General features: G+C 40.5%; 1 protein-coding gene across 2 annotated transcripts in view; it reads left to right on the top strand.

Annotated features, from left to right (window-relative positions):
* The first annotated feature begins 3,349 nt into the window (after window positions 1–3,349).
* The window catches only part of BARD1 (BRCA1 associated RING domain 1), a 47,417-nt gene continuing 30,341 nt past the window's right edge, over window positions 3,350–20,425 (top strand). The window contains exons 1-4 of one of the 2 annotated variants that reach the window (XM_062603411.1): window positions 3,350–3,534; window positions 3,653–3,709; window positions 7,125–7,270; window positions 13,889–14,367. In XM_062603411.1, the coding sequence (XP_062459395.1) occupies window positions 3,392–3,534; window positions 3,653–3,709; window positions 7,125–7,270; window positions 13,889–14,367 (825 nt within the window). In that variant the 5' untranslated portion in view covers window positions 3,350–3,391. Of the gene's footprint in view, window positions 3,535–3,652; window positions 3,710–7,124; window positions 7,271–13,888; window positions 14,881–20,425 lie in introns of both variants that reach the window. The other variant, XM_062603403.1, reaches the window with a different exon arrangement.

Genomic DNA, 20,425 nt, shown 5'->3' with positions numbered 1-20,425 from the left:
AGGGTCTTTACCAGATGGGCAATGCTTTGAAATGAAGCATGAGGTAGACACAGAATTTCTACCTCCCTCGTCAGCTGAGAAGCTGAGCCCCATCTGTCAGCACGGGCTCAGCTCTGAAGCCCCGCATTGTTTGAAAACCACATTATCAGTTTAGCATGGGGAAGATGATCGCTGCCTCAGTGGGGTGTGGAGTGCCTGCCTTATGCACGTCCCAAATGCGACTGTCGCACTCTATCACAGCACTGCTGCAAACACTTTACTGGCTTTCTGTCAGACAACAAATTTATTTTAAACTGTGTGGGCCTTATACTGCCTGGAATGGCTTTACTTGTACTTTAAATACTGCAGAGACCACATTTAGAGATGTATTTCTCACTTCCCTCTGTTCTCCGCATTTTTATTTTTTTTTTGCTTCTGACTGTCCAATTGGTTGCAGTAATTCACTGCAAAGGAAGACGTTTCTTAGATTTCCAAGAACGCCAATTCCTTTATGAAACTAGGGAGAATGAATCACTTGTGACATTTACATCTTTCTAGAACACAAGTATTAGATGCTGCCAGCACAGGGTGGTGCTTTGCCTCAGTTTAACTTAGTTGTAAATGTTTGTAAATTTGCAAGTAATGTCTCAGCACAATGGAGACTACATGCACACACATGGATTTATTGAGAGGGACACTAAACATATTACAGCGGGAGGGATGGAAGATGAGGTACTTATCTGTTTTATTGTCCTATACAGTATATATTGGCATCTCATATTTTGTGAACATAAATGCCAGGTTGACTCAAGAGATCTATGGATCAAGTGTTGTTTGTAACCTGAGCTGAACGCTTCAAATTGTGTTAAAGTTTCATCTTGGCAGCAAGGCCTTTGCCATCTTTGGCGCACCAGGCGCTCCTTCTTTGGAGCACAGGATGATTACACAATGGCTAAGTAAGAGGGAGTAGGATGTGAAGGTTGCATCTGGCAACTGTTCTTTTTTAAGGGTAAAATTAGTGTTTTAGCTTATTAGTGAGTTTATCCTTGTTTTGGCAGTGTGAGGGAACAGGTCCTGTCCTTATCCCAGCTCCATCTGCTGCAACCCAAGAAAAGGAGCAACGGTGCCCTGTCCAGCTGTGTCTCTTGCTGTCATCCCTCTCCTGCATCCAGATGTTTTTGATGCTTTCACACATGATGGGAAAAGGCACTGTGGAATGTGTCCAGCCCCCACCTTGCTGGGCGTGGGGACAAGCTGCCCTTGGGGCAGGACAGGGCCTAGGGCACCTCTCTCTGCCTGCTTCCTCCGCTAAGATAAGCAAGGAGGATGCTCGCCTGCTGCCTGGGAGCATCCAACACCTACATGTCTCTTAACAAGGTGCAGTTTGCATTTGGTTTTGTTTTACTTCCGTGCTCGCCTCCGTGGCTGTTGTTTCTTTCCTCAGAGCTGCTTCCCTTCATGGGAGAAGGCCTGCTGATCCCCACCACTGGGTACAACAGGCCGTTAGCAAAGGGGACACTGCTTAGTGATATTAACACAGCAGGGGGTTTCCTGAGCGCTAGAAAACAACAGGCTATTACAGAGATATGACTGTACTTTTCACAGCTGGATCCGAGAGCACAGATGCTGCTACTGCGCTGTCGATGACAACAAACAGCCCTCCTCTCCACGCCGATGAAAATGAGATGTGCGTGGATGGGGATGTCTATATCCATGCCTCTTCCTCCAGGCTCTGGAGGGAGATTCTGCAAGGAAATTCTTGTCCTCTGATTCTGCAAGCACAGTGTCACCTGCAAAGGACAGGCTGTTGGTTGATCCTTCACACAGCTCCACAGTTTATCATAGATAAGCACTGGAGTGATGAAGAATGCAGAGAATGCCAAGATGGCATTTGCTGAGGTCAAGCAGGTTAAGAGATATGACAGCATTGACTTAACAAAGGCTGAATATGCCACCATCCAAGTTACATGATAGTGTTTTACCCTGTGACATGATGGCTTGCCCCAGGTGACAGTAGCAAATTTTCCTACATCAACAGAGCACAATTCCCCATCCTGTGCAGTGCTGACCTCCTTGCACCTCTGGCTAATACTAGTAGCAAAGTATTTAACTTTCCATAAAGAAAAGAAAAAATCCCCATTTAAACCATGTCCAGTGTTGAGGGCTATCTGGGGAAACAACTGTCAAAGCAGAAGAGTGTGAAACCTGAAAACTGAAGAATCTCCTTGGAAGACATGGATAACTTGTTAATAAATGTTTTCAGCCCCTATTTAACACCATCTAAGTAGAAGTCCTTCTCTCTAGATGAGGTAAGAGCTGTGGAAAATGTCCCTGTTGTCACCAGTGGTCGAATTAATCCCTCTTGTTCAGGATGCCATGGCAGCATCTTGCTGCTTTCACTTTGCCTGGTGAGCAGGGACAAGATGAAACCACCCACCAACAGGAAGCAAACGGATGGATAGGCGGGATGAGAAAACATTTCAGACGGGAGGCTGGGACTTGCTCTGATGGCTGCTTTCTGCTACTGCTGCCAACCAAACTGCAGCTCCACACTGCCACGTCCTTTTATGATGAAGTTCCCTCAAAGAATAACTCGCTCGCTTTAATCATGTTTACTCTGAGATTTATGGCTTGATGCTTATTCACTTCTTGACATGAAATGTCAGTAAGCCTGTTATAAATCGCTCCTGGCATTCGTGCTCTATCTTTTATTTGGCTAGGAGTACTTCTACCTGAAAGTGATAAATCCCTGCTATAACTGCTTTATGTACTTCAGTAATTACACTGTGCAGGGATGGCAGGGCTGTGTCTGTGGAGTTACCACCTCAGAAACAGCAACCTGTAAAGAGTTGGAGATTGTGCTGAACCCTGAGGTGCTAATTGGCTGAGGGAAGAAACACTCTCAAAACTCAAAGGAATGGTGATGGGTGAAGAACCTCTGTCAGGCTGAAGGTGGTAAATGGGTGAAAGGAAGAAAATTAGGTGTTTAAAGTTAGGGTGGACCAGCACTGGTGTGGGGCAGGCAGCCCGGCTGAGGACAGAAGACCCTCAGCACCGTAACACTGGGCCCACCTGCCCTTTCTGGGACACATTTGGGCCGGAGATGTTTGTGCTGCATCTGTTCGTTATAGATAACAGGTATTGGAAGGATGTATATAGATGCAACGGGCTGGGGTGCTTGCTTGGTGTGGACGCTATTGAATACTTCAAGCTGGCTGGCACCCAACCGGCCATTTACCTCAGCCCGCCATTTACCTCGGCCCTCCCTTCGCCAGTGACCCCGCCCCGCTCCCGAAGCGCGGTCAAGCGCGGCTTCTCGGGACGAGCATGCGTGTTGGCGGGCATGCGGCCGTCCGCGCTTGCGCAGTGGTGGCAGGCGGGGAATTCGGAGCTGTGGCGGCGGCTGCAGGAGATGCGGGAAGCGTTGCGTGGCCGTTCGGGCAACCGGCCGTTTCTGGGTGCCGCCGTTTCCCCCATGGCGCTGCCTGGCCCCGCCTGGGCCTGCACCCGCGCCGCACTGGGGCGGCTGGAGAGAGCGCTGAGCTGCTCTCGCTGGTAATGGTTGCCCTCCTTCTCCTTTCTCCCGCAGCCGGCGAGCTTTGCCGCCGCTGGCGCAGTGCCCTGGAGGCCGCGTGTGTTAAAAGTGCCGTGTTTCTCCTTCCTCTGCCTACAGCGCCGGCGTCCTGCGGGAGCCCGTGTCCCTGGGGCAGTGCGAGCACGTTTTCTGCCTGTAAGTAGAGCGGTGCGCCGGGCTCGGCCGCCCGCCTCCCTCCCTCTCCGGCCGCCGGCGCTTCGAAGGGTTTTTCAGGTGCTGGTTTGGGCTTCAGGATGTTGGTCAGGTTGAAGGGAACCCTCACTGTGATAGAGGTGTGTGGGGAGCTTGTCCAGTCCTGGTGGGGTAGGAGGCAAAATTTCCATTTCTTGTAATCTCCCAACTTCCTCTTGCTCCCTTCAAAACGAACAAAAAAGAACAGTCTGTAAAAGGGGGTTTTGGTGTGCTTGAGAGGATTGGTTGTTGCTTGTCATTGCATTGGCATTCTGCTATGTTAATGGATTCACTCATTCATGTCTGCCACTGTAACTGTTCTTGTATTCATGTCCGTCCGAACATGAGAGCAGTTAAAAATTGCTAAATTAGAAACATCCTGCTAGTGGGGCAGTTCTGAGGAGGCAGTAGTCACTTGGCCTCTCTTAAAACAGCTCACTGCAACATTGGTACAGTCAGAATCTGAAACGTTCATGCTCCAGCACCTCATATGGGGAAGCCACTGGATGGAACCTTCTGGCTGTCGTGTATGCCACTGCTGTTCATGGCATGCAAATGCAAACATGGGGAATTAAAAGTTCAGTCATGTATCTTGAACAGTTTCTTTGGACAGTACAGATGGGATGGAGAGGATAGGCCCTTTCAAACTTCTGCTTGTAAGCCAGTCTAGATACTCACCTTTTTCTCTTGTTACTACTGTAGTCACTGTGTCAGTAAAAGCAGAATGAAGTCCTGCCTTCCTCCCAGCATTGTATTCACTCCCTGTCTTTGGCTGCATCTTACTTAGAGGAGCTTTAAGTGTTGAAGGTTGAAGTGTTGAAGGCCCGAAGAGTAAAATACTTGCTTTTTATGGAGTAACTGATAGTGGGACAGATGCCCTCAGCATCCCTTTCTCTGGTATAGATATATTAAAAGATGGACAAATTTATTTTAATACAGACATGTGAGTTCTTTCCCAGCCTTGGCCATCAATTGCTGTAGAAGATTGTGCCACCTGAAGCAAATTTTGTTATTTGTACTTGGTGAAATAGCCCCCAGAAGCTTGTACAAGTTATTTATAAGTATATTCTTATCTACGTTATAAAATACCTTATAATTATTCCCCCCCCCCCCCCCCCCCGGTATAGTGTGGATTGAGGGAGGGTAATGCAAGAGTGACTTAATAAACACGACTGTTTAGTTGTTGGGCATCTAAGGCCTTGTGGTTTTATTTTCAATATACACACCTCCAGTGTGTTCTAAGTGATAGACTTAAAACACCTACTGTTTGTTGAAGGATTTTTAGTTATGCTTTTGTGAGTTTGGGGTTTTTTATTTTTATTTTCTAAGAAAAAAAATTGATGCAGTTTGCAGTGATGAGACTGGAAAGAGTAGCTAATATGAATGTTAAGCACTCATTAACAGCTATTTCTTACTCCTGGAAGAGAGTTTATTTGCTCTTACCAAGTTGCTGTTATGCCTTCTCTCTTCTCATTTGCATTCCTGAGCTTTTAGTCATTAACATAATGTGTCCTTTGATGATTGAGTCTTGGATAGGGGCTATTTTTTTAAATAAACCTAAGGAAATTTAGATTAATTTGTTTACAAGCAAGTTCGGTACAACCTGGATTAAATCTGCAGTATTCTGACCTGCACTGATTTGATTTCAGTGCTGAAGACAGGCATTTATTAATATGCCCAGGAAGGAGTGGGGTGAGTGGCTGAAGCTGGCTTCTGATATATGCAATAAAATATGTGAAGCTAATGAACTTCAATAATCAGGTCACACATAATGTAACTGGTTCTCCCTCAGCATGGGTTGTATTATGGACAGGGATATTTATTAAGATCAGTTTCTGCAGTTTTGTCTGAGTAACTCTACTAAGTTAGTTACGGTCATTATCCATTAACTATAAAAACCCAGCAGCTAGATGTAATTAGGAAATGTCATGGTATAAAAGTCGTTCTGCATTTCCTTTGCACTACCTTTTACAGATGGAAATCTGAGGCCAGCTTTCCTAGAGAATGAGCCCTGGTTGGTTCTTTGCTCCAAGTGATTTATCAATGTCATGTAGAGTATATCAAAGCCAAGAATGGTACTTCAGTCTCCTGATCATAGCAGTGTCTCAACCCCAAGGTCCTTTGCTGGTTAAGAGCAGGCTGGTAAAAGCACAAAACACACCTAGCAGCAGTTTTTACATAGCAAATTTCCTGTCTTGAATTTAACTGAAGACATCATGCTTTTGTGGTGCTTGAGGGAGAGATGCCAGCGTAGAGAACAGATCTGAAAAAAACGCTTCACTTAAGAAAAGTGATGGTAGTTATAACTCTGGTATTGTTCACTCATACAGTACTAGTTTTGGGGTGAAAGACTGTCAGCTTTCAAGCTGACTATGTGTTAAGAGTCTAGGTGTACAGACTTTGATCTTCCTCTCCAAATAGCGGTGCCTTGATATTACTTGCATTCTGTTCCTCTGAATGTTTAATATGTTCTGCTTGCATTTAACTTTATGCCTTTGGCTAGAATTGTGTGTGCTACATGATAGTAAGGTAACAGATTTTTGAAATTAATTCAGTCTTGGGTATTTGAAATCATAAGCTGTGTTTAATAGGATAGATTGGAGTTGAGAAGTAACAATGTCCCTTGAATGTTGCCGTTTGGGTGACAAATCATATGGTATTCTCACTAGACTAATCAAACAAATAAAAGATTTTAGGCTCACATGGGAAGACAAGTGTTACTAAGAAGCAACAAGTGTTAAATGACCTTTACTGAGTAAATGCTTGCCCACCCACCTCACCTTGATCATTTCCTGATACAAATGCTCTGAAAAAGTGATGGAATATTCTGCTCACCTGCAGATCCTGTGGGACTACTTGCAGAAAAGATTTCAGAAACGTGAAACTTCACAGTATCAAGAAAATTTTAAGTAAAAAAAATGCAAATGATAGTTTACTGTGGGTTGTCTTTCTGTTACTTGCTTAAAAATGAGGCTGCAAAATAGCCCTACCGTTAGCTGAGGTTAGAATGATGCACAGTTTTGATACTTCAAGCCTAATTGTAATCTGGAGACAAAACAGCAATGGAGCTTTAGCATACCTTGAAAATTTGGATCAATTAGTTAGTGGGAGTTACAAGATATGTCTTCACGCATTCAAAATAACTTTCATTCAGTGTCCTGATGAGGCTCTGGGCTTAGCTTGCTTGATTACGAATTTTCACTTGCTGTAATAAATATGTCCTCTCCTCTATTTGTGATTAACTCATGTGGGCTTTACAGTAGTGATTTGTCAATGCGTAAATAAGAGATTCTTGTTGAGCATTTGGGTATGAAAAGGTTGATAGTGAGTACAGTAGATAACTTATGCTGAATAATGGATTGTCACATTTGACTTTCAGATCTTGTGTGGGTGACTGTGTTGGCATAGAATGCCCAGTGTGCCACATGCCAGCGTGGGTGCAAGATGCACAGATAAACCGTCAACTTGATAACGTGATTCAGCTTTGCAGCAGGCTGCGGCATCTCCTGGGTGTGGACACCTCAGGTAAGAGCAAATCTGGGTCTCTGACTGCTAGTGGATCCAGACCACTCTGTTTCATTTCACAGGCTTGCTAGAGAATGAGTAGTGCAGCCCTGTTTAACATTCTGAAAGGATGTTCTGAATCATGTTTGGAAAACTTGATTTGAAAAGAACTGTCTGTATGGATTGCTTGTTCTTTGAATCTATTTTACTAAAAACTCCGCCTGAGTGACTCTAGTCCATAATTCATTAGAATCTGTCTTCCAAAATTAGACAAAAGTGGGATAGATTCACAAGTCACGTAGCAGTTAGTTGCACAAACCAGGGGCACAAGTTGTCATGTCTTGTGCTTCAGGGGAGCACAAATGTGTAATGTTCTGCAGTGTAAATATCTCGGGGGTTGGGGCATGTATTTTCTCGCCTTTCCTCCTTTTGTGTATTTGTGCACTGAGTCGTGTGTCCTGTCCCAGTAGTTTTCAGTTTAGGGTTTTTGCACATGGAACAATTATCTGTGTGTCTTGCCTAAAGGAGAAGAAAGCAAGTCTTAACTCATTTATTTGCTCGTCCCTACCAATCAGCTAGTGTGCTACAACAGAATTTTGTCATTGCTGACTGTGCTAGAAGATTGCGGAGATTGTACTCTGGGAATTCGTCTCTCTATGAAATTTTAAGCTGATTGTCAAAGTAGGAAAAAGCTAAGTGAAATAAGCATAGGTGAAAGTATGTCTCTTCTGCAAGCTCAGAGAGCATTTTATATGATACTAACTTTTAGAAAACATTAATTTAGCTATCAGATACAGAAAGTTATTTTTCCTTCATTGTTGCTTCCTAATATATTTGTCTAAATTAAAGATTCTTTTTCTAAATCTAACCCCATCAGCACCTTCATGTTCATTTATGGGGTAGCTTTTTATTGACATGAAGATGTATTTAAGTGAAGAGGCTGGAAGCCTATCTCCAACTCTAAAGGAATACATTCTCTATAGATAGAAAATCCTATGGTGATTAAATCTTCTGGAGGATAGAAATACAGATGATGGCTTAAACAGGATTTCAGGGAAGCATTTTAAGTGGTGAAGGCTTTTAAAAACATATTTGGAAGAGAATCTCGGAGAGGAGCTTGTTGTGATGCTATAGAAGTATTTGAAATGTAACATGGTCATATTATTGATACTAATTAGATGCTTTGGAAGACTTATAGGTGGACTATCTCTTAAAAATTGGTCTGATGTTTTACTGCACTAGAAGTTGAATAATACACTTAATCCCATGGTTCCTCTAAAATAAAGTTTGCATGATGTGGCTAAACCACAGAACAAATGAGGCGATTCTTCTCATTCCTTCTTCTGACTTAAAAGGAGCTTAAGTTATGAAACAATGTGGAAATTACTTTCCATAACTTATAGTCTTTACAGTGTCTTAAGGATTAATGGCCTTTTGGGTATTTCAGACTGTGGTTGAAGGAAAAACCTCCTGAGTTGATGATTGGTCACTGTAAGGAATGATTTGGATACCCAAGGATATGGGCATGCCCCTTAGAACAGCCAGTTATGTGCTGTACTATGGCAAATCACAGAATGCTGTAGCTTTAGAGATTTTGAGAGCAAATCTGTTTGATATTTTGTCGCTCGTCTCTGGCAAATCTGTCACCTCCCATAGATGTATGTCTTGAACTTAATGTATACAAAGTGAAATATGTTTGAGTTGGGAGAATCGGGGCCTCTCTTTCTAAGGAATTGCTTTCATATTCTATAAGCACTGTATTTTTGCCACAATCCTGTCAACAGTAATTTCTTTTTTGTTAGAAGGTCAGAAATTGTATTTTCTATTCCAGTAAAGAGACTGAAAAATCAATGTCTGTGGAAGAAAGGAAGAGAAGCAGTTGAAAAAGGAATATTTCCATATATTGTTTTATATCCCTTTTGCATATTTATATGTCTTGTTTTGAGACAATTGTGGCTTGTCTCAAGGGTTCTGTTTGAGATCCTTGTTGACACTGAGGTTTCTAATACAAATGCATTGTACTGTCTACAATAGCCCTAGTGAACACAGCAAGTGTGTGTGTTGTCTTTAAAAACCCACAGAACTGCAGTGACTGAAGAGGATAGGGTTAAAGTCACCTGTTGAATATTTCAAGTATAAAAATCCCTGTACCCTGAAATCCCACAGTAGATCTGAGAGGGATCTTGCTTTGTACTCCATTGGGATAAGCATAGCTTTTTATAGGCTGTGTGTGCGCTCTAAAAAGCAGCAGCAAGTAACTCGGAAAAGACTGCATAAACCAGCTAATACTTTCCCTTTAAATTAAAGGGAAGTGCAGCAAATGACAGTACAGAATAGCACTGGGGTGACTGATAGGGAATTGGCAAGTAATTTCCTACCTGAAACTGGCTAGAAAATGCAAGCTATTGGTAGCAAATGCTGAGTCTCAAAATTAATTCACTTGTTTATACCCTTAGTCTGTGGGAAGGGCTGCCTGACCTTTTCATTGCCTAGCTAGTACCTTTGTGAGGGTAATAGCAAGCTAACTGCCTAGCAGGCTTCATAGATGGGATGTCTGCACCTCAAAACCCTTAGCTCTAATTTTGTAGAATCCAAGCCATCTTGAGAATTGAAGTTGTTGGGATGATAGGCTTAATAGGTGGGTAATTGGTTGAATCATTGACATAGCATATAAGTATAGTTGAGGTGAAGAAGGTTGATTTACAGTTGTGATTTTGCAAGTGAATTTCTGAATACTTCAGTAGATTTTTCTATGCGATGTTCTTTAAAAAAAAGACATTGTTTTAAATATTCACAACAACCATTTATAGATTATTTTTACCTTATTAATAACATAATCTGCTTCAGTCAAGTGTTTCCTCTCCTCATACAGAGGAATACATACATCTTGCAGGTGTTGGTCAAAGCTTCCTAAGGTCATGCTGATGCAGGTGGACAGTGGGAGAGGTTAACTTTTGAATAGCCTTTATAATATCATAACTTAGTTTCACATTTACTGATGTGGAAGGAAAGATGTTGAACTCTTGTTGTAACAGATTACATTGTATTTCCATCTATGTTATGACATTTTTCATAATAGCTCAAGATGAGGTTTTGAATGGCTGGAATTTCTCTCCTTTTTCCCTGTGTTGAATACTTAACGTGCAAAATAATAATTCTTTAGTGAAGGCACTAATGTTGCACAGATGGTACCAAAGCACTTCCTTTGATTTTTAATAAGGGACTAGTTTGTCAAAGAGATTTCTCAACTTCTGTTCTGAAACCCATAATAGAGCATAATTTGGAAGGCACACAATATGCATCATTATATTCTTTTGATGCAGATTAATGATAGCTAAACCACATTTTCTAATTGCTCCTTTTTTCCCCCTGCTCTAGCCTGTTACTGCACTACAGCAGAACTTAAGAGATGTAACTCTCTAGTTGCAGGGCACTGTGTTATCTCCTAGTATTTTTGTCTACTCTCAAGCCTTTTAACACTTCAGAAGTTCAACTCTGTTAAACGTCAGCATTAAAAAACTTGCGCTTATTGTGTGCAAATCAGTAATTTATAAAGAATTTGGTTATTAGTTTATGTATATGAATGTTATATTTAGTAGCTAATGGAGAGTAAATTTACTGCATGTATTATAGGCTGATTCCAATACTGTTGTTGTGAATACTCTTTACACTATTGCAAATGGTTAAAATCTAGAATTAGCAAGGCATGTTTTACTGATTTAACTTGTCTTAATGCATCTCTAAAAATTTTGAGAGGATGCTTCTTAGGTATTAAAAAGAACAAATCTTAATCATATATAGTCATTTTTTTTCATTCCAGTTGAGACAATCTCTGGCTTCCAACTTGGAGACAACAAAGAATTCCTTTGGATTGATTTTTTCAAAGAGCAGTTTTTCCTGGAGGTAGTTTAACTGAATGCACTTAGCTACCAGATAATACCCTCTTCATATAAATTAGCATTTACATGATAAGCCATAAGAACTTCCTTTCAGCTTCTTAGCCCTGTGTCTCCTCTCTCTTTTTCACAGCGCTGGGTGCATCGAAGGATTAAATTTTCAGGTAGTGTAGATTGGCCATTTGTCCTTATTACTTCTACACCTTACCTTGTGCATTTTGGAAATGGAGGAAAAGAGCAGCAGAGGCTTAAGAATAATGTTTTTCTGTGGTGCTAGGCAGAACTGTTCAGGTGAAGTTTATGTTAGCTACAGAGTATTCCAACAGATGGAGTCATTGAAGAATAGCTGAGACATTTTCTGCCACTCCCTGGCAGAAACTGCAGTTTGTCCCCCAGTTGGTCATGAAGATGCTCTGCGTGGCCTCTTGATATGACATCTCTTCTGCAGTGTGCGTGGCCTTTTAATCACATTCATGGCCTCCCTGTGCTAAGACATCCAACATATTCTTACACCTGAAGTAGTTGCATGTGAGGAAGAATAATCCTGGGGAAGTATTTATTTCAGCAGGTTTTTAATAACCTGACTAGTAAGTCCTTGCTGAGCGACCAGTAATGAACAATCAGTTTAAGAACCCTTGTGGTTAAATTCTCACAAGCTTCCTTGCTACCAGAAGTGGCATATACATAGCTTCCAGTGTAAATACTTCATTGTGTTATGCTGCTTTAAATCACACTTCTGAAAGATAGTGTTTTTAATTGAATTTGTCACTTGGACTTTAAAGTCTTACTGTGCTATGCACATCGAAAAGAATTCCAGCCATTGCAAAATTGTTGCTCAAATTACTTTTGTAAGCTGATTTTATTCTACTCTTTACTTGGATATGACTGATGGTTCTAGCAAGGTAAATATTTTAGAAGGAAATCTGTTAGTTCTGTAAACAGTGAAGGCAAGACAAGTAAATAGTAACTGTGGTTTATGTTTTGCATCTGTTTGCAATCAAGCTCTTCCTTTTTTTAGATGTGATTGTCAGAATGAAATTGGATAGGATGTCTTTCTGAAGGCTAGCTAGTTATGAGATTTCGGTCTCAATTTCAGTGCTTTTTTTATCTCTGCACCAAGCCCAGCTCTACAGAAAAAACAAATACCTGCAGTTCTGTACTACTTTATCTTTAGATACCTGATTAGCTAGCCTCAAGCTATATTCTTATAGATACTTTTGGTCTGATGCCTTACTTACAGTCTTCTAGTTATATCTCCTAATATGCGGGGTATTTTAATTCAAGCGGGAAGTAGGGTAATTTAAATCAAGACTGAGGAAACATTTAACCTTGAAATACTGCTTTAAAAGAAAATCACATTTATTTTGGTGTTATTAGCTACACAGTTCTAAGTGAGATTTCAAGCATTTTTTTTTTTTTTGTGACTAAGGGATTGGGACTACTCTGTTATCTGTGAGTTTGTCACAGCTTACTGTGAAAACAGGCTATAGTTACTAACACCACAAATGGAAGAGAAGGTGTGGAGAAAACAAATTATCTGTAGAAAGTTAATGTACTGAAGTGAAAGTAATCTATTGTTGCAGTCAGTGTCTGTCACTTTTAATAATGGAGACTTTGTATAGTTTATTTCAAGAATGTTTGAATCGTGGTCTTAGTTCTATTTAAAAAAAAAGAAATCACCCTACTTGCCTCACTAGGCAATATTAATATTGGTTTTGTGTTTGATTACTATAAATTACCAAGACTTTTGTGAATGGTGGTCCCTGATGCTGGAGGCAACAGGAAGAATGAGTTTTGTGTTGACTTTGGAGGACTCGTCCAAGTAACCTAAAATAACTTTTTGAGGAGGAGTCTGTAAAAAATCTGTTAGTTCTTTTGCACTGAAAGAGTTGTCAAATTAAATTAATGTCTAACTTAGATCACTTGATGTTCCTTAATTTATTCTTAAACCATTGAGAACACCATTTATAGCCCTTGGTCTCAACTGTTATTTCATGCACTGGGAGTAGAGGATATTCCTCTCTCATCTTGGTTATTGATTTGTAATTTGCTGGATGATGTGACTTATAAAATTGCTTCACCACATATTTAAAGAAAATGTTTGAGATGATCAAAAGGTTTAGCTTTGTTGGAATTATTTACTACCAAAGGGTAAAGGATCCAATGACAGGACACAATTTCTTAGAGTTTTTTTTCTATATATCATCTGCTGTATCTGTGGAATCAGTCAGAATTTCTCAGGAATGTTCAACATTCTTATAAGGATGTTATATTTGCTTGCTTGCTTGCAGTTATTCTGTCCTGTTCATCTTCAGATCAACTGTTAATATATTTTTTGGAACATTCTTTCCACTTTTTTGTGTGTGCACAGGCCACTTTGATAAACCTATTTCTGAGGAAACCTCAGTAGGAGAACCAGCTTCTCTCCTTTCTCTAACCTGGGCAGAAATCTGTGTGCATGCGGTGTTGTGAACCTGGACTATTGAAGGAATTTCTCTATCAGTGCTCGCTTGCCTAGTGGGTAGCTTTAGCTGCACTGGGATCTCTGAGCTCCAGAGTGGCATGTGACCTTGCCAGCTGTTTTAAAGCCATTGCATGTGTTCTTTTCAGAAGAAATGAAGGCACTCATAGGTTGCAGTTAGTAACACTTCATCAGTTATTACAGTTATTCTGATTTTTTTTAATCTTTGCAATGTTCTACTGAAGAGTACTCTAAATTTTTCCTCTTCCCTGCTGCACTTAGATTCGACAGAAGGTATGTCCACACCAACTAACTCAAATGTTGGACAAAAGAATAAGAAGGAAAAGATAAAAATGTGGTTCAGCCCAAGAAGTAGGAAGATTCGATGCATTGTGAATAAGAGTCACTCTAAGACTAAAAGCGATGACCTTTTTCAAGATGAGTCTTCAGTTTACGATTTCATTTCTTCCCCTCCCCATGAAAAGCCCTCCAACCTGATAAAAAAGCCAACACAGAAACAGAGTCAGAAGATGAAGAAGAAGCGTCTAGCAGACATAAACAAAGTGTGGAGCTTAGAGAAGCCTGAGCAGAAAGGAAGAGTTGAGGAGAAGACTCCTAAGGAGAAATGTGTGACCATCTGCAGTCAGCCAGTAGTCCTGTACACTTCAGAATCAAATAGCCCTGAAGAGACAGTCCATCAGGAGTCTGTAAAGGAAGCTGACTCCAGCAGAAATACAGAAAATGTGGAAATACTGCCACATGTAAAATCCTCAGGAAACAGAGATAACGGTGAGGTTGTGTGCCTTCCACAAGTCAACAAGGAAAAAAAATGTAGTGCAGAGACATCACTGTCAATAGAAAATGAAGCTATGCCTTTAAAACGCGAAAGGGAGCAATCCAGACTTCCAGTTGCTTCTCAGTGTAAAAGACCAAGAAGAACTGAGAGGAGCATTATTGGGAAGTCAGTCAATCAGGCAGATTGCTTAGAGGAGTTGCCTCGGGATAGCCCCATCTCCCCAGTGACTGAACACAAGACACCAGTTCAGGTTTCTTCCCCTGTATCCAAACTCACTGACACCGTCATGAAGACAAGTAGTTCTGCAGTCTCTCAAACAATAATTAGTCCTTCAGAATCTCCCTCTACTCCATCTACTTCTAAGACTTGTAATCAAGTAGGAATACCACACAGTCCTGTGTTGAAGTCGCCTGGTGGTAACGCAATTGCCAGAAGAAATTACAAAGGAGAGACTTTACTCCATGTTGCTTCCATCAAGGTAGGATCATTATCTTCTAGTTCAACTTTAAATAGAGGTTTGAAAAGACAATGTTGTGTTAAAAATATCCTGGAAACTAGTTACTTGAGTACATCCTATTTTTGTGGGCAAGGAGGGGAGGAAATATCATTTTCTGGTCTTCTAGATTTACTGGGGAGTTTTCAAACTGATTCTCTGATTTTTATTTTTTTTTTTTTAATTTTTTTTTTTAAAGAAATGACTATTGGAATGATCGAAGATGGCTATACTTGAGAAACTCTGTGTACTACAGTGCCAATTATCCCTATGAGTTCTAGAAAGAGATAAGCATTCAGATGTTTTGGCCAGAAAGCTGTTTCTGTGAATAGTCATAAGGAGTTTAGCTAAGTATTTCAGATCTTACTGAGTGATCTTGATCAGTTTAACTTGACCTGGTAACTCAGCCAGGACTTGAGCTGAATTATCTACATCAAGATAACTCTATTCAACCTTCTTTGACATTAACCACTATATAATCTTTGAGATCCTCCCCCTGATGCAAGTGTTGGCTCAAGAAGAAGGAAATGCTGTGCCCTGTGGTTCCCATGCTCTGAGCATGCTTTCCTCAGAGATAGCAGAGTTGGGAGATTTGGGACAGAGTTGGGATGTTCTCAGTGGACTTCACTTTTATGTTGGATCAATATTATTCTTGCAATAACAGCTGTCACTCATTTTGCTGTTAAGTTGTTCTCTTGGCCGGTTTCTGCTGTGGTAGAACATCATGGCTTTGCTCTTTGCAAGGGCTGTCCTTCCCTGTTGCTATGTAAAAGCAGGCAGGGCAAGTTGAGTGCTCATAGCTAAACTCATCAGATGCACTAATGCGACAGCTCTCTTCTGAGAGGTCATTTCAAAGAGTTTGTAGTCTGGCAGTTTAATTGTACTTTGGGTTTAATCGTAATACAGAAATACTGTGTGGTTAATAACCTACCTATACTGGAAGAATTGATTCACCTGTAAGCATCCTGACACTTATATAGCACTTCTGTTTGTGGAGACAAAGGCTGTGCTTGATAACTGTGTCCTCTTTCAAACACAGTCTATTAAGCCACTCCTGCTGCACAAGACCTTTTTAAATGGATGTGGCAGCTGAACTAAGCTGAGTTCAAATCTCATACTTTGTCATTAATACAGAATTAGGAAGTGAAAATGAAACATTGTCCACACAGGACTCAAGAGCTTTAAAGGATAGATCTCTTCCTACCTTTCATCATAAGTCTTGCATATTTCACTTTATTAAAGCACTGTTTACAAATTATCCCTCCATGATTTTCTGGGAATTTGTAAGGAATGCTATCATGACTGACTGGTTCCAAAAAAGCAAAAAATATCTACCTTGACAGGTTTTCGCACAGGTATGGTTCCCAGCAGTATGTATAATATTTGTGTTCCAAAAAAGTATTTAACCTAAGAAAATAGAGCATTTCTGCAGTGACACACCAGTAAGGTGTTTTTTCAAAGCAGAGCATTTTGAAGATAAATGAGTAAAAATGAAACTGTTCGTTCTATAGAGAAAAAGGATAAAGAAGTTTTCACTATCCAAGTGGAGTGGTGTAGCTGGCACTGCTTGTTGGCAGTGGTACAGCCCTCTGAGGAAGGGATAGGGCCATTCCAGTGGGTTGAAACGCTGACCTCCAGCTGCAGAGTAGGCAGTGGGGTGGGCATACACACGAATGCTTCTTTTCAGTCCTGTCTGTGCATTAATTTTGGTGTTGTCAATTAATGTTTATAATTACTGAGCTAAAATGTGAAGTCAGTTCTGTTCCTTGTTAATTCTGCAGCAGTTTTCTATTTGCATTGAGGTGCTCATTAGTGAAAGCTTTTAACTAGGTAGGGTTTCAGGGTAATGCCAAAGTTAACGCTCTCTTTTAAATGCAAGTAAAATAAAGCAAAGAGAGTGATTCTTTGGTTATAGCTGTAGTTTTTGTTTCCAGCTACTAAACTTCCATTGCATCTCTGCAATGGAAAGTTGTTTTTATGTCTCTGAACCTCAGTTCCTCATATGTAGAAGGTTATACAGATCCTTTCATTTGTGGTGTTCTTAGTTCTGGTTATGTAGCTTAATCATGGGTATTCCTAAGAAGTTGGTCCATCCCCTGATAGCTAGTAGATGTAGGCACAGTTACTAATTCATGTTGAAGTGGATTAAGTTGCTCAAGCCAGCATGATGTGAGGACTTCACCTTGAGGTTGTGACGTTTGGTAACCCTTTACTTTGTGAATTGATGAGCAAGAAATACTAGTGTTTAATTGCCATGAATCTGCTGGGGATATGTGGCAGTTGCAAGAAAACAGGTTTTTTGCATGCGGTTGTCTTTTGTGTAAGCTGTATATTTCTAGATCACTCTTCTAAACCTAGCCCTGCTATGGAACTGACAGATGTGTATTCTCAAAGAAACTGCTCTGGAAAATACTAGGCTTTATACTGTATGTATATTCTAATTGTGGTTGGGGGGGGGTTGGATTTTTTTCCAATATAGCCCTGTCATTTTTTTTTTTTCTGTTTCTGGAAGAATTATTTCTCATCCAGTTTGGTTTTATGGGTGATATTTTTATCTTGTTTTTTCCACAGCCAGTAATGTTTTTCCATGTGTGTAATGGGAAACAGACTTGTAGCTGCTGCCCTCCCCCCAAAGTGAAATAAAGTCTTAATTCTCTGGGTTTTCATTAATTATGCAAATAAATCTGTATTATTTTCATTAGCTGTTAGGATCTAATGCCCTGAATTTAATTAAAGCTAATTGAGTTCTCCTTTTTTTTCCTTGTTTAAAAGAGATAATAAACAACATTATCAGGCATTAAAATTAAGTGTACTGTGCTGTTTCAGATGATTCAGAGGGATTGTTCCTGTTTAGTACTACTAGTTATTAACTTACTGAAATCAAAATGGCTCTCAAGAAAGGTTCTAGTGTACGTGAACTTAAAGCTGAGTTAAATAAATGTGGCTCTTCCCATAGCAAACAGCAGTCATGTTTATTTTCCTCCATAGTCATCAAAGGTAAAACTTGCAATTAGTTAAAATACAAAACATGACCTGTTGGTCTCCTAATATTCTAAATTGGTGGGAAGATGCCCAATCAACAGCCCTTTATATAGGAAATATTTTACAGTAAAATAACAAGTTTTTCACAGGACTGGCTCTTATGTGGCAATTAAAAATGCAGTGCTACTTAACTAGTTAGCAGAGGGTTTTAAATCTACAAAATGCTGTAGCACCAAACTATGATTTCAGGTCTTGATTGTGCCTGCATTTTTTCTGCATTGACAAGGGAGATGATGAGTAGTTCACAGTGTGGAATTGCTGCCACTATGGATTCCAGGAAGAGGAATAGTGAACTGCAGTGCATCAGGATAACAGCCATGGGTAGGTAGCTGCGAGAAGGCTTTGATTTTTATGGTTCAAGTTAGAAGCATTTAGAGAGTTGTGCCTGTTCTGAGGAAACAAAAAGCTTCACCTATGCAGAGCATCTACCGAGTCTGAAGAAAGGGAGAAGGAACCTTGGAACCAGTTTTGATTATCTCCTGTTCCAGGGACCTTTTAGTTTTGACAGATGACCAAGGGGGCCTTCATAAAAGCTTCTCCTGTGTCTAGCCTGCTGTGCTGGATTTCATATTCATAGAATCATAGAATGATTTGGGTTGGAAGGGACCTTAAGATCATCTAGTTCTGACCCCCTGCCACGTTCAGAGACATCTTCCACTAGACCAGGTTGCTCCAAGCCCCGTCCAACCTGGCCTTGAAACCTGGTCTTCATTATACTTAACACTGTAGTAACTATTAGATAATTCCTCCCAAGCCTGTGAGACTGTTCTTCTTATTTATTGCTTTGTTACCAGTTAATAGCGCACTGGAAAGGAGAGTGAAAGAACATTTTGTGGCTTTGTGAGCATGGGAAGGCAACATCAGAAAACTTTATAGATCTTTTCTCAGTTGTCTGACCTGCTCAGCCGTGCATTTCCTCTCTTTTGGCACCAGATGGGTATGTGTTTTGGTCTCTCATTGGATGACACATGTCCATGGGAGGGAAGGTCTCTCCTCCTGCTTTTCCACTTGAGCATTGAGGGGAGTTGTGCTCCTGTGCAGATGGACACCTCCAGCCTCCCCCGAGTGGTAGGCAGTGGATTGATGGACAGCATAATTTGTGCCAACTGCTTCTCAGTGAATGAATACATCCATTGATCCAAGGTCTTATTTATCCAGACCTTGTGATTTTGTGTGGTTGGTGACTTAGCTGTTTCTATGCTATCCTTTTCATTGGAGATGTGAGGTGTGCTGACAGAAACTTGGTCTCTAAAGTTGACTCTCTAATGTTAAAGCCAAGTGCTATAGGATTGATAAGCAGCCCTGTAGTAGTATCCAGCAGTAGCGTATCCAGTAGCATTATGGTAGTATCCCCCCGCTAGCATGACATATGAAGCAGTGTGATGGTTTCAATATGAAATTTGGCTGTAAGTCAAGGCAATCCATCTTCCCAAGTGCTGATTTGGAAGCTTAGAAGCAAATTGCCATTTCTTTTTCAATAATACTTGGTGTTACTTCTGTTTCTGAGGTGGGTTAAACTTCTTGAATCTTTTGTTTTTGTTAAAGGTTAACCATAGCTACTTATATGCTTGTTAGTTAATAAATGGCCTGCTGGCTGGTGAATAAATACAGAGAAATTTGAGGTGAGAAACTTTTGGGTTCCTGGAAGTAGTTGGTTCCAGCATTCACAATTACTGCAAGCACTTTGTAATTCGTATTTGTCCTCTTCGACCATTTAGGAGTTGTAAATAACCTAGTTTTCTTCCCCCCCCCATCCCCCCTGCAGTAACTCAGACAAATGTATTTGGGTTTGAATGGTGGTTTTTGTCAATTGTTTGACCTAAAAATTGAAGTAACTTTGTTACCTTTGCAAATAAAGAGAGAAGTGGTTGAAGTGGTACAGGTTTTTAGCATCATCTTAATATACTGCCCTAATTCTTTGCACCTCTCCCTTTTGAACTGATAGAATACGTTTGCATTAATTTAAATGTGACTTTTGGGTGGAAAATAAGTACAGTTAATGGAAATAGTAAAGGGTAAAATGGGAAAAAAACCCTATAGAATAGGGTTGAAAGGACACTTACAGTTCTTAACTATCTGCATTAAAATCATGACACAATTGACTTGGAAATGAAAAAAGAGCAAATCAAAAAGCCTTGTCTAGGTCAAATGAGCTGTTTTGTTGGGCGCATGCCATCTGTCCCTGCAGGAACTAAGTTCGTCTTGGGAAGGAGGTGTTTGTAAAGCTGTGTACTCTTCTCTGTGTAAGCTGATGCTGTCTTCTAGATCTGCCAACAGATGGCCCCAATGCCTTTCTTGCTTGTATGGTTTTCCTAGAGCTTCCTTAAGCTTTAGCAGAGGAAGAACAAACCCATTGCATTGTTGTGTTGTCACTGTACGTAAGCTTTGTTACAAGCTTAAAATGTCCTTTGCTTTGTTTCTTCCAAACAGATAATTTTACATTCTGCAGTAGTTTCTGCCTCTTCAGAAGCTTGTTGTAATCCTTCAT

This window comes from Pezoporus occidentalis, unplaced genomic scaffold, assembly GCF_034315485.1.
Source record: "Pezoporus occidentalis ecotype Australia unplaced genomic scaffold, CSIRO_AGI_Poc_V1 ctg118, whole genome shotgun sequence".
NCBI classification, from domain to species: Eukaryota; Metazoa; Chordata; class Aves; order Psittaciformes; family Psittacidae; genus Pezoporus; species Pezoporus occidentalis.
This window is presented reverse-complemented; position numbering and strand designations above follow the sequence as displayed.